Genomic DNA, 12333 nt, shown 5'->3' with positions numbered 1-12333 from the left:
AAAATTACCTTGTGTATGCCCTGCTTTGCGGAATGTCAGGTTATGGTGGCCAGAAACTATCCAGGAACGCATGAGAGAGAGAGAGAAAGAGAGAGAGAGAGAGAGAGAGAGAGAGAGAGTGTGTGTGTGTTTTCATTATTACCAATCTGTTTGAGTGAACCTTGTTCCACTGAGTTTACCTCTGTATCCTGTGGAGTGTTGCTCTGTTTGGTTAAGTTCCCTTCTTGTCCCCACCCCATGTGCTTCTTGATGGGAGGAGTGTCCGCTTCGGGGTCTCTGCCAGGTTCCAGCCTGCTCCTCCCCCGCCCCCCCAACCATTGTCTGGTTCCAGGCTCCCAGAGGCAGTAGCTACCATTTTGGTCTTGAACAGGGAGGACATGCGGAGGTAGCCCTTGCCATGGCGGTGGATATAGAGGAGGTAGATGGGGCCAAGGGCCCAGAGGTACATGGGGGGCACCCAGGCCCCTGCCGTTTTCAGGAAGCAAAGGCTCAGTAGGCGATCAGCAGCGGGCTCAGGCTCCGTCTGGTTCCAGACCTGAGGGAACACCAGGGCGACTTTTATGATGGTATAGCACAGGGGTCCTAAATTCACCTGCTGAGGAGCCAGGCGACTTTTTGGAGCCCTGACATTTATATGAAAACATGCCAAGCACTCTTTGGAATACCTTATAATTCTCAACTCCTTTAACCCTAGCAGCAACCCTATCAGGTAGATGCAATGATCACACTGATTTTGCACATGAGGAAGCGGAGGCCCAGGGAGGTTGAGTAACTTGGTTGATGTCACCGAGCTGGAAAGTGGTGGTGCTAGGATTTGAACCCACGTGGTTGGGTCCGGGAGTCTAGGAGACCTGGGCTCCCTGAAAAGTGCTGGGTACGGACTGTCACTTAACCTTTATCACAACCCCAGGATGTAGGTGTCACTGCCCCCATTTCACAGACCTGGAAATTGAGGCACTGAGAGGGAACAGGCCTCTTTGGACTCAGACAAACAAGGAGCGACAGAGCTGACGCCAGCCATTGACCCCAAACTTTGTTCTCAGTTTGTGATTCTTATCCTGGCCCCTGGCCTTCTCTCACGCTAGAAGAAGTTTGAATATGAAGTTTACAGAACATGGCCTCTTCAGTTTTCTCCCTGCTGTATTAACGGCCCCCAACTCCCTCCCTTCTGGTAATCTTGACTCCTCCGGGATTCACCACTCACCAGCTCTGTAAACTGCAACCTCCCTGTGCCTCAGTTTCCTTCCCTGCAAAGGGGGGATGACAAGAGAATCAATCTCTCAGATGCTGGGCACAAAGTAGGTTCTCATTTAAACATCAGCTGTTATTTTTGCCTTACCTACCAGGCCCCTGAAATCGTGAGATTTTGTGACCTTTACTGCCCTCCCATGAACTCCACTCCACATGGGGGTTCTGAAGCTTTATGCAAATAGGGGTCAAAGTGCCTGGAGTTCTGGAGGCCCCTTTAACCGTGCTAGGCTCTTCTGGGCATGGGCTTGGTTAAAGGGGTCGCCCTCCCCTGCTGTTCATCCAGCCTAGTAATTTGCGGGTATCTCCCCTCCCCAGAACTATACCTCCTGAGAGGTCTACCAAACCGGGAAAAGGGGCGTGGGGCGGTCGGGGGACACTCACTCCTGGTCCCACGCTGGGCTCTCCCTGCGCGGCCATCAGCACAGTCTTTCCCTCTGTCTGTCCGTAGGTCTGTAGGTCAGTCCCTGGCAGCCCCCTCGGCCGGGCTCCTAGACCGGGAAGGGGCGGAGCCCGGCAGGCCTGGCCTGGATTCCAGCCCCGGATTGCGAAGCACCGGGCAAGGTCCAGCCTCATGGTGGGGGTGGAGCAAGAAGGGATGAAAAGAGGCTGAGAGAGGCCCCAACGGGCTCCTGGGGAGGGGATCCCCCAGCTCCAGAAAGTGCAGTGGCACCTCCAGATAACCCTCCAGGCCCGCGCAAAAAGTGTCACCCCGAACTTCCTGAATACTGTGGAACTGCAATTCCAGGAATTGATCCCAATGAAAGAACCTAACAGGTGTGCACATGCTAAGAGTCCAACAACTGAGGTGTGTGGGGGAGCCATCTGATTCAACTGCCGTCTTCTCATCCGTAGGGATGGACTTCCAGGGTAGTGGGGAGATTCTAAGAAGATGACTAGTAAAGAGTTCAGCACTGTGCCAGGCACACAAAGATGCTCAGCAAGTTAGCTACTATTAGCATTAGTATTATTATTTCACTCATAGGTTATTACGTAGTGGTTTAAAGAGCCGTTGCAGAAATATATTAATTTGGAAAGATGGTTGCAAAATGCTAAGTGAAAAAGAGATCATAGTCTAGAATAGGCTCTGATCGTGAAAAGAAAAAGTATATGCTGAAGTTGGAGAAAGTGGGAAAGTCATGTCATTTACCTTCTGCGTCTTAAAGCAAGGTGTGTCCTCAGCCACGAGTTCTTTTTGGAAATGGTTCTATGTGGCCTATATGCATAAATAAAGAGATGGAAGTGCACTAAAGCAGCATTATAGGAATCCCAATTTTCTTTCTTTCTTTCCTTTCTTTTTCTATTTCCTTTCTTCCTGCAATGAGCATGCATTCTTTTCAGGATAGGACGAAAATGCTCAGCTTTTTCAGACAGATAAGCACAGATGCTCCGTTTGGGTGCAGGATGAAAATCCTCTGCTCTCTCCACGCTGCCTTGCTACTTCTCAGGCTCTTGACCTCATCTTCTCTCCTGCTTCCTGCAGGACCTCAATCACATGGGTTCCCCTGGCCTTCTCCCCCACCCCCCACCCCCTTTCTTTTTTTGTTTTGCCTTCAGCCATCCTCCTGTCTGGGTCTTCTGGGAGAGCAGGGACACAAAGAACCCAAGGATCTGTCTTGGAGTGCCGGGGTCCAGCCCCAGCAGTCCAGGGGTTCCCAAAGGTGTGGACGGAGTTGGCAAAGAATGAGGGACACAGAGACAGCGTTCAGATGATCAGCATAGCCAGGTTCTCTCTTTATTCTCCTGTTACATCTGTATTTATACCATTTGATCCTATAAGCATGCTTCTATAATCACATCATGGTATGTTTTGGGTCCTCCCTTGACCTTCTACAGTTCCTTGTTTCCTGTCCATAGTTTCTTATCTGACCTTTGCCAAAAATCCCATCTCCATCTAGTTCTGTTGAGTTTAATCCTATCCATTCTATTCCAAAGGTGTTATCTCCATTCCAAGGTCACTACTCTACTGTTCTGGTAAGCTACAAGGAAGTAACTGAAGGAGATTATCCTAAGTAAAGATTATGTAGTTTAAGCGTGATTGTTCGTAGTTAAGGTGATTAACCACCTGCCTGGCACTTAGTTAAGGGGTTTTATTGATTTATTCCCTTCCTTAGTCCTGTTAATCCCTAACTCCAGGGGAAAATCCCCACCTGGGGAAACAACCTTTCTCGGGGAGGTAGCCCTCATAGCACTAAGAAGGGGAGCAAACATATTAAGAACAGTATGCCAGGTCCCTTGAAACATATGCTGTGCAGATGTTTCTTCCCTGTAGCGACTGTGTCAAGCAACAAGGATGGACCGGCCTCCGGCATTGGAGCTGAGTGTGGCAGGTCTGCGGTTTACACTTACACTACGCCTGTTTATGTGCGGTGGTTTTGGTGGAGGCTGTTGGAAATTTGGGGGAGGCTTGAGCTCCCTCTGCCTGCAACCCCCTCTCTAATTGGCATTGCCACAGCCCTAGTCCTTTATTTCTGTGTATATATTTGAAGATGAATTTGAGGAGAATGGTGGACATTCGAGGGGGAATGGTCAGGAAGGCAGGATGAACATAGAGAATATCTATGAGCCAGGGAAAGAACTTGGGCACCTCCAAACCTGCTTTCCAGCACTCTGAACATCACATGGCTGCCTGCAGAGAGCCCTAAACAAGTCCCTTTCCCTCTCTGAGCCTCAGTTTTTCATTCTGTAAGACGAGAAGGTTCCATAGGCCAGTATTTTCTAATTGGTGGTTTTTCAACCCCTGGTGATTTGCCAAGACAGACCAGGGATGCATGTTAGAAAGGGTAAAGGGCATATATTTCAATTGTAGTTATATACAACAAACCTCAAGCAATAAAACAATTATTTAAACCTTTTCTCTCTGTAACCAAACAGTTGAGAGTCTCACTGTATTTCAAATGAGAATTCAGACTGAGAAACTGAAGTCAGATGCTCTCATTATTGAGATCCCCAGTGGATGTATTGTAGCCAGTCTGAGGGTTTTGACCTTTGGGTAGTTCAAGATCATTGTGATTTATAGTTTTTATGAATCTCAAAGTCTTAGCCACAATGGCAAATTCCAGTGGGAAATTTTATTTTACCTCATGATTTAGAAACAAAATATAAAAAACTATCAAAATAAAGCACTTGATTTTTTTTAGGAGCAAAATGGAAGATTTCCAAAAGTGTCAGGTCAGAAAAAGCAATTTTTGTCTATTTCTATGTGGTGACCTGCAGTTAAATTCAATCTATGTTATAGTATCTATTCAATCTTGGGACAAAATACAACGTTCTGAATCTAAATTACTTTTCAGACAAATCACGTTTCATCTTACAGAGGTAATTCAAAGTAAACTGCTTATGGGAAAAAACCCTCAAAATTTGTTTCTATGCAAATATTATTAGAGCTTGGATTAAAATAATATATATATATATATTTTCAGTGTTATGTTGAACTTAAATGACCTTGTTTTGCTTTAAAAAAACTTATTGGTCATTTATCATGGAAAAATGCACCAACTTATACAAATTTCTAACTTGGTTTTTGACATATATATATATATATATATATATATATATATATATATATATATAACCTGCGAAATATTTGGGAAAATTGTTGAACACTACTTCGATTAATAGTCTCTGGTCCTTTCCAGTTTCAGGGATACTGAATTCCAAAGTAGAATTCTTTGGAGTTTGTGCCTATATTCACACGCCTTGCAACTGCACCTGTCAGACGGTGTGCGGAGTCCTCCAGGTCTCCAGGGGGCACACATGACCTCTTTTTGGTGTTGAGCATGCGCGGGAGTCATCTTGCCTGGGGGCGTGGGCCGGGGTCGGAGCGCGCACGCGCGGTGGCGGCGGGGCGGGGCTTGGGCTGTCAGCCACCGGCCGAGGAGGAAGCAGCGGGCAGCGTGCGGTGTGAGGAGCTGGACGGAGACCTCTGCGGAGGGTCGGGCGGCGGAGGCCGGGCAATGCGGGTGTGCCGGGGCGTGGGGCCGCCGGGGCCCGCGGTGGTGGCTGCCACCGTGGTGCTGCTGCTGAGCGGCGTGGGACCGGCGCGCGGCTCCGAGGACATCGTGGTGGGCTGCGGGGGCTTCGTCAAGTCGGACGTGGAGATCAACTACTCGCTCATCGAGGTGAGCGCTCGCCCCGCGGCCCGGCCGGAGCTCGCTGTGTGACCCTGGGCCGGTTACTCAACCTCTCTGGGCCGCGGTGGTCTCTCCTCTGACACCGAACGGTTGCCACCAGCCCCTCGTCCCCAGAGTCCTTTCCCCTTTAAAGGCGCCACTTGCCGCGGGGCCCTCCGCCTTCCGGGACGCGCTGGAGTGGAGGTTCCTCCCGAGGGACCGGCTCTGCAGGCGGGATGGGGGCCAGAACCCGCGTGCGCAGGGGTGTGAGGGACATTTCTGGTGATGGTGGTGCATAACTTGGACCAGATCACTCAAAACCAAGGGTCCTCCAAACCAAGGCCCCCAGATTCTTGAAAGCCCAAACTCCAGCTCCCCAGCATGCAGAGTCAAGGTAATCCAGAACCCAGACTGTCCCCAACATCCAGGCCCAGATCTCCCAACACCCAGTCTCAGCAGGACCCAGGTCCTCAAAACTCGGACCCCCTGAAACTCAGATTTCCCAGAAGCCATATTCCAGAACCTAGAGACCACAAGTCTTACCCCCAAACTCCACAACTCAGTGCCCCCAAAAGTTCTGTTCCACTACCCCCCCCCCCGCCCCCCCCCCCCCCCCCCCCACTCACTGGGATGCTTTTAAAGAGCAGCAGTTTCCATCCCAGAGATCCTGATCCAGAAGATCTCTGTTGGCATCTCTGGAGCTGGGAATCTGTATATTTAATCCCTGGCCCCCTTTGCTTACCCCCTTGGGACTCTGTGCTATCCTGATTGCCATACTGGGTAGTTATTGGAATTACACTAGAGATTGGTGCAGAAATCTTTTTATTAAGTTGCAAAACCCTAGGCAGTTAGATGATGATCAGTCCAGTGGAATTATGGCCCAGAAAGCTTTGTGATGAGGAAGTAGGGATAGAAGGTCACTTGTCAGGGTGAGTGGGCAGGGACCCAAGGAGGTTACTGATGATGGGGCAGAAGGTGAGGATTCAAAAGAGAGAGAGAGAAAAAAAAAAGAACCCAAAAGATGCCAAAAAAGAAGGGACTGAGGACTGAGACTCCAAAGGCTGCCCGAAAGCACATTGGAGCCTCCCCGGGGCTGGCAGCTGCAGGGCTGTGGTGAAGGGTAAGCTGGTTTTCTGCAAAGGTTGCTGAGGATTGGGGCAGGGGGAGGAAGCCGTTGCCATGCCCCACTTGCTCTTTGACCTGGCCTTGCCCCAAGTGCCAATTTATTCCTGTAGATGGTGTGAGAGAAGCAGCAGGACCTGGTGCCATATATTTCCTAAAGAAGATAATCAATTATCACCTTTCAGGCCCCTCAGTCTGTGGCTTCTCCACCATTTTTGATCTTAAGAAGTTGGGTGTTTAATCAAAAGCTCTACCCACTGGCAGGGGCAGGGCTCCGAGGGTCAGCTGGGTACCGATGCCACCTCCTGGATTGCCTCCAGTGTGTGGGCATGGGGCATTTCAGAATCTGCCTGGATAGGCTTTTTTGTAGCTTGTAGTTTCCTGGGACTCTGGGAGGAAAGTGAAGGCAGTTAGGGGCACTCCCCCCCCAAACACGATAGTGACCTTGAGAGCCGGGCAGGTATTGTGACCTAGTATTAACTGTGCTCCGTGAGCCCAAGGCTGCCTGTCCAGATGGTCTGACACATTTGTTCTTTCATAATTTCTGATTATGAAATCAGACATTTCATATGTGTAATGTATATTGTCACCCTGTGTCCTGATCTGTACTTAATGAAAGACGATGCAAATAATCAAGATGTTTCGCAATAATTTCTTGATTGTATTTTCTGTCTCCTAATAAAACTACTTTTACTCTTTCCTAGCCTTCTTCCCTTCTGTGTGTTTTTCCATCATAAGCATTCAGTCAGTAACTATGGCGTGAGCCCCTGCTTGTACTGAAACTGTCCAGGGTGGGGATATAGCAGTATAGTAAACACAACAGACAAAAATCCCTACAAAAGAAAAATAATATTGGTTGCTGATACTCTGACAATCAGGAGATTTCATTTTAAAAACTGGATTCCTGATTTCTCTGGAAAACCAGCTGATCTTTGGGTTGCAAACCTTGGTTTGGGTTGAGTAGTGATCTGTCTCCCTTTACATGCATGCCCTTGCCATTGCTTCCCTGGCCCCTCTGGGCAGGTGGTTTTTCAACCCCTGCTTTAAGTTTGTGCATCTGATTTTCTTCATGGCCTGTAAACAGACTCACTGAGTATTTATTGAGTACCTACACTAAAGACATCGTCCCAGGCGCTGTGGAGTGTAAGCTGTGGTCACACCCGTCCGGCACTTACAAGTCCAAGTGTAAATTAACTCTGTTCCTTTCCCAAGTGTACATGTTGTGAGTTCGCTGCTTTTTACGTCTTAGCTGGTATGACACAATTGTTACTTCCATATCATGGTCACAGCATTAACATTTTGGAGGTGAGATCCAACTGCTTCCTGTTACAAGATGTAGAAACTGAGGCTCAGAGTGGTTGATCCATGCAGGTAGGTTTAGGAAATCTTTTTTGAATCCAGCCTCTGCCCTGCTAATGACACACTACATTGCTTTTTTTCTTCTGAGAGATGTTAGTAATACAACATAGTAATATAGTAAAATAGTAACAGAAACAGTAATGCAGGCTACTTTTTTTTTTTAAGTCCATACTCTGTGCCAGGTGCTTACTATGCAGAGCTGTGAATCTGAGCAGCCACCATGAGGGAACAAAGGATTTCAGGAGGGGAAATGAGTTGCCCAAGGTCACACAGCATGTGGGAGACTCAGGTGTTACTTGAGCATCTAAATGGGTTAACAGTGTGTGTCTGGGAAGCTCAGGATGCAAGAGTTTTAGTGAGTCCTGAGGAGAGGATATATATTAAATGTCTTTTGATATGTTTTTGTCCTGAGAATGAAAATAAAATTAAAAATTTCTAGATGAGTGTTACTACAAGTATTGGGAATCGTTTGGGGTTAATAATATAGATTCCCTGGCCTGACCCCTCAAACCTAGTTTAGGAACACAAGTGGGGCTCAGGAATTGCTTTTTAAAAAAAATTTTTTATTATTGATTTCAGAAATGAAGGAGAGGGGGAGAGAAGTAGAAACATCAATGATGAGAGAGAATCATTGATTGGCTGCCTCCTGTGCACCTCCTACCGGGGATCAACCCAGGCATGTGCCCTGATCAGGAATCGAACTGTGACCTCCTGGTTCAGAGGTCGATGCTCAACTACTGAGCCATTCTGGTTGGGCAGGAATTGCTTTTAACAAGCACCTTACTAACAGCAAGTTTGGACATTTTCGACATAGAAAGCAACATAGAAACAGTCATTAAAATTAAAAAAGCATTGGAAAATAGAACTTTTGTGTTAGACTTCAGATGGTTTCTAACCTAAAAAGTATGGAATCACATTATTTTGGGGGTACTTATTTCTCTCCTGCATGCCCAGTGCTCACAGCAGCATACAGTAGGTCCTCAGCAAATGCATTGACTGAATGCATTCAGGCATAATGTACTAGTACATGGCTAATTCTCAAAGGTGATTTTGTGACTTCTCTTTCCTTTCTTTCAGATAAAGTTGTACACCAAGCATGGGACTTTGAAATACCAGACAGACTGTGCCCCTAACAATGGTTACTTTATGATCCCCTTGTATGATAAGGTAAGAGGGCAGAGCAATTTAGTCTTTTATAATGGGAAGTGGTGTGGCCCGCAGGGCTGTGCTAACCAGGAGAATGGCCTTTCCCACAAAAGCGCATGCTCAGCTGTTTCGTGAATTATAAGTGGAATGTGACACTTCCGGCCAAATTCTGGAGGAGAGAGCTTCTGGATGGTTTGATTGAATGTCGTGTTTCTCAAAGTCTTCAGAGACAGTTGGCAATGTATAGAGACATGTTTGGTGGTTACAACTGTAGGGGCGGGGGAGTGCTACAGTTCTCTAGTGAGTAGAGGCCTGGAAGGAAGCGAAACGTCCCATCATGCTGCACAGGACAGACAAATGTCAGCAGTATTAAGGCCGAGAAACCCTGGTTTAATAGAACCCTTTATTTGCAAGCAGCTTAAAATGTTGCTTTAAGAAAATTAGGTAAGTAATATGCAAACTTCACGAGCTCTGTGAAAAAAAAAAATCAAGGTCTTTGAAATGCTTGAAGTAAATTTTATATTTTATCCCCCAGATTGTGTAGTGGTAACCTTTGAAAAAAGTTTTGGTGTGTATCCTAATATAATAGGCTGCTTTTTCTTGATTTTGATTTTTTTAAAAAAGACAAATGAAATTGAACCGTAGGAATCACTATGTGATTTGATTGTTTTTCCTATGGTAATATCTTGGTTCCTTTCAACATTAGCATGTATAGATCTAGTGCCTTATTTTTTTTACACTCCTTTTTTACAATTTCATTTTATTGTTGACAATATTACAGATATCTCCCATTTTCTCCATTTTTGCCTTCCTCCACCTAACCCCTGCCTCACCCCAGCCCTTCCTCATGCTGTTGTCTGTGTCCATGGGTTATGCATATATGCATATATGTTCTTTAGTTAATCTCTTCCTGTCCCCTCCCCCAACTCCACCCCCAACCTCCAATGCAGTCTGTAGAAAATAATACAATAATTAATAAATAAGACAAGAATAAGCTCTGTGTTTCTCAGATTCGCAACTGTAAACCCACTTTTGCCCCACCTTGTCCATAAAATTGATTGCTAGAGGTGGATTAGCTGGGTCTTAATCTTTTAAAATTTATTTTATTTTATCTTTTTAAACTATTAAAACAATCTCAAGAAACCAAGGTGTATGAGTAAAATATAGTGTTAAGAAATGACTTTAGTTCTTGTGCTGACCCTGGCATATGTGGGGTTAATAGATTCATTAATAGTATGTTTGGTATCTAAAAACAAGGAGTGGCAGAATATGGTATCTTTAGGATTCTCCCTGGGGCTTTAACATGGTGTCTGATTAGTTGGATGGGAACTTCTGGTGATTGGCTTCAGTTTATGCTTGGAATTTCATTTTCTGTGTAAAAATTCTAGATTAAGTGGTAGCACTAAACTAAGTTAAACTAGTTGAAGGGTCATCAATTCTCAATCCTTTACTTTTTCCCCCCTCTCTTAGGGAGATTTTATTCTGAAGATTGAGCCTCCCCTAGGGTGGAGTTTTGGTAAGTTAATTGAATAACCTGATAATACTCTGCAAATGATTAGATTATATGTTGACTATTAATTTAAGTTGCTAGAGTGCATCGATTGCTACAATACTGAGGATTCATTTCTAGTGTAGAAGCGGGTCCCTTGCCTTTTCACTTTAGGATAGATTGGTACCTTAGATCTACCTGGAGGTTTTTTGTCATCTTTCTTAGAATAGACATTTTTTCTAGTACCTTTCTCAGGAAACTCTACTGTAGCCGTTTCATTCATTAAGTGGCAGTAGGATTATATATAGAAGTCAGAAGCGGGGACTTTGTTTTTGTCCCAGGATGGCTTCTTTCTTAGCTCCCTCAGTGTTACTATTCTTTCTTTTTTTTGGACATAAAAGTCTAGTTCTACTTCTCTTAAGAGATCAGAAGATCTGGCAGCCTTGGGCCTTGCCAGCTCTGTGATGACCTTGGACAAGTTACTTCCCCTGTTTCCGTGTCCACCTCCTCTCTAACGGGCCAGGAGAGTAAAAACACCTGCCTCACAGGCGACCTGGAGGATTAATTGGCCTATATATTTATGTGTTCAGAATGGTTGGCACATCATTAGCAGGTAATTAGGCGATACTTAAAAACGGACCTTCAGAATAGAGGGTTCTGCTTGGAGCTGGCTGATGATTTGGAGAAGAGACACTGTTGACTTTTCGCTATGGCAGATGTGCGTGATCCCAGTTCTATAGCTTAGGGATAGGAGTGGGGGCCGTGGTTGTTTCCGCCTGGCTGCCTTGTGAGTTCCATAAGGAAGAATTGCGTCCCTACCATCATAACACGTGAAGGGAAGCTCAGGTAGCTAATTTGGCTCTGTGGGAAAGTTCTTTTCCATTTCAAACTCGGGGCCACCTGGCTGGTGCATACTAGAATCTGGGGAGTCAGGGGGAATCAAACCCAACTGATGGCTAAAGCAGAGGTCACAGATTTGCAGCCAGTTGGAGTTGGCACCCCCTCCCTACCTGTCAATGCTTTTTCTTTTTGATAAGCTTTTAAATTTTTTTATTGGATTATAACATACTTTCAGGAATTTTCACAAACTGAACTCCATGTAACTGCCACCCAGACAATAAGATGAACTTTATCAGTCCCCACAGGTCAGTACCCACAGGCACTCTTTAACTGCTCCACCCCATCCCTCCCCCCAGGTGGACCACCACCCTGACCTCAGATTACTAGTATAGATTGTTTTGAACTTGATAAAAATGGAACCACACATTTTTTTGTATCTGGTTTCTTTCAACATAGTTCATGAAATTTATTTGTATTATGTATAGCTTTTCATTCTATTATTATATGAATGTGAAGTGATTTATCCCTTCTACTTTTGATGGACATTTGGTTTGCTTCCCGATTTGGGCCATAAGAATAGTATTCCTGCAAACATCTTTGTACATATCTTTTGATACATGTGTGTTTGCATTTCTATTGAGTATATACCAGAAATGAAATTACTGGGCGATAGAATTTTTACGTGCTCAGCTCTAGTAGATATGGCGAAACATGGAAAGTAGATATAGCGATTTCTCCTCTCCCAACAGTGTGTAAGGGTCCCAGTTGCTCCACGTTCTCACCAGAGCGTGGCACAGTCCGTCTGTTTCATTTTGGCCATTCTGGTGGGGATGTGGTGGTATCCATTGTGATTTTGATTTGATTGTCCTCAATGGTCAATGAGGTTAACACTTTTAAAATATATATTGATTTCAGAAAGACAGGGAGAGGGAGAGAGAGAGATAGAAACATCAATGATGAGAGAGAATCATTGATTGGCTCCCTCCTGCACGCCCCCTACTGGAGATTGAGCCTACA

The 12333-nt window shown here is 45.6% G+C and overlaps 2 protein-coding genes across 2 annotated transcripts in view; one reads left to right on the top strand and one right to left on the bottom strand.

Annotated features, from left to right (window-relative positions):
• Positions 1-1668, bottom strand: part of ABCC6 (ATP binding cassette subfamily C member 6) — a 50163-nt gene extending 48495 nt beyond the window's left edge. Inside the window, exons 1-2 of the mRNA XM_070411551.1 lie at positions 1633-1668; positions 353-535 (exon numbers count right to left, since the gene is read on the bottom strand). Of these exons, the coding sequence (XP_070267652.1) occupies positions 353-535; positions 1633-1668 (219 nt within the window). The remainder of the gene's footprint in view (positions 1-352; positions 536-1632) is intronic.
• A 3450-nt stretch (positions 1669-5118) lies between these two features.
• LOC139009024 (BOS complex subunit NOMO1) overlaps positions 5119-12333 on the top strand; it is a 49717-nt gene continuing 42502 nt past the window's right edge. The window contains exons 1-3 of the mRNA XM_070412916.1: positions 5119-5369; positions 8919-9008; positions 10458-10503. Coding sequence (XP_070269017.1) covers positions 5205-5369; positions 8919-9008; positions 10458-10503 — 301 coding nt within the window. The 5' untranslated portion in view covers positions 5119-5204. The remainder of the gene's footprint in view (positions 5370-8918; positions 9009-10457; positions 10504-12333) is intronic.

This window comes from Myotis yumanensis, unplaced genomic scaffold (assembly GCF_028538775.1).
Source record: "Myotis yumanensis isolate MYYU_CA2020_CCGP unplaced genomic scaffold, mMyoYum1.0.hap1 SCAF_4, whole genome shotgun sequence".
In the NCBI taxonomy this organism is placed as follows: Eukaryota; Metazoa; Chordata; class Mammalia; order Chiroptera; family Vespertilionidae; genus Myotis; species Myotis yumanensis.
The sequence above is the reverse complement of the archived record's forward strand: the minus strand, read 5'-3'. Positions and strand labels throughout refer to the sequence as shown.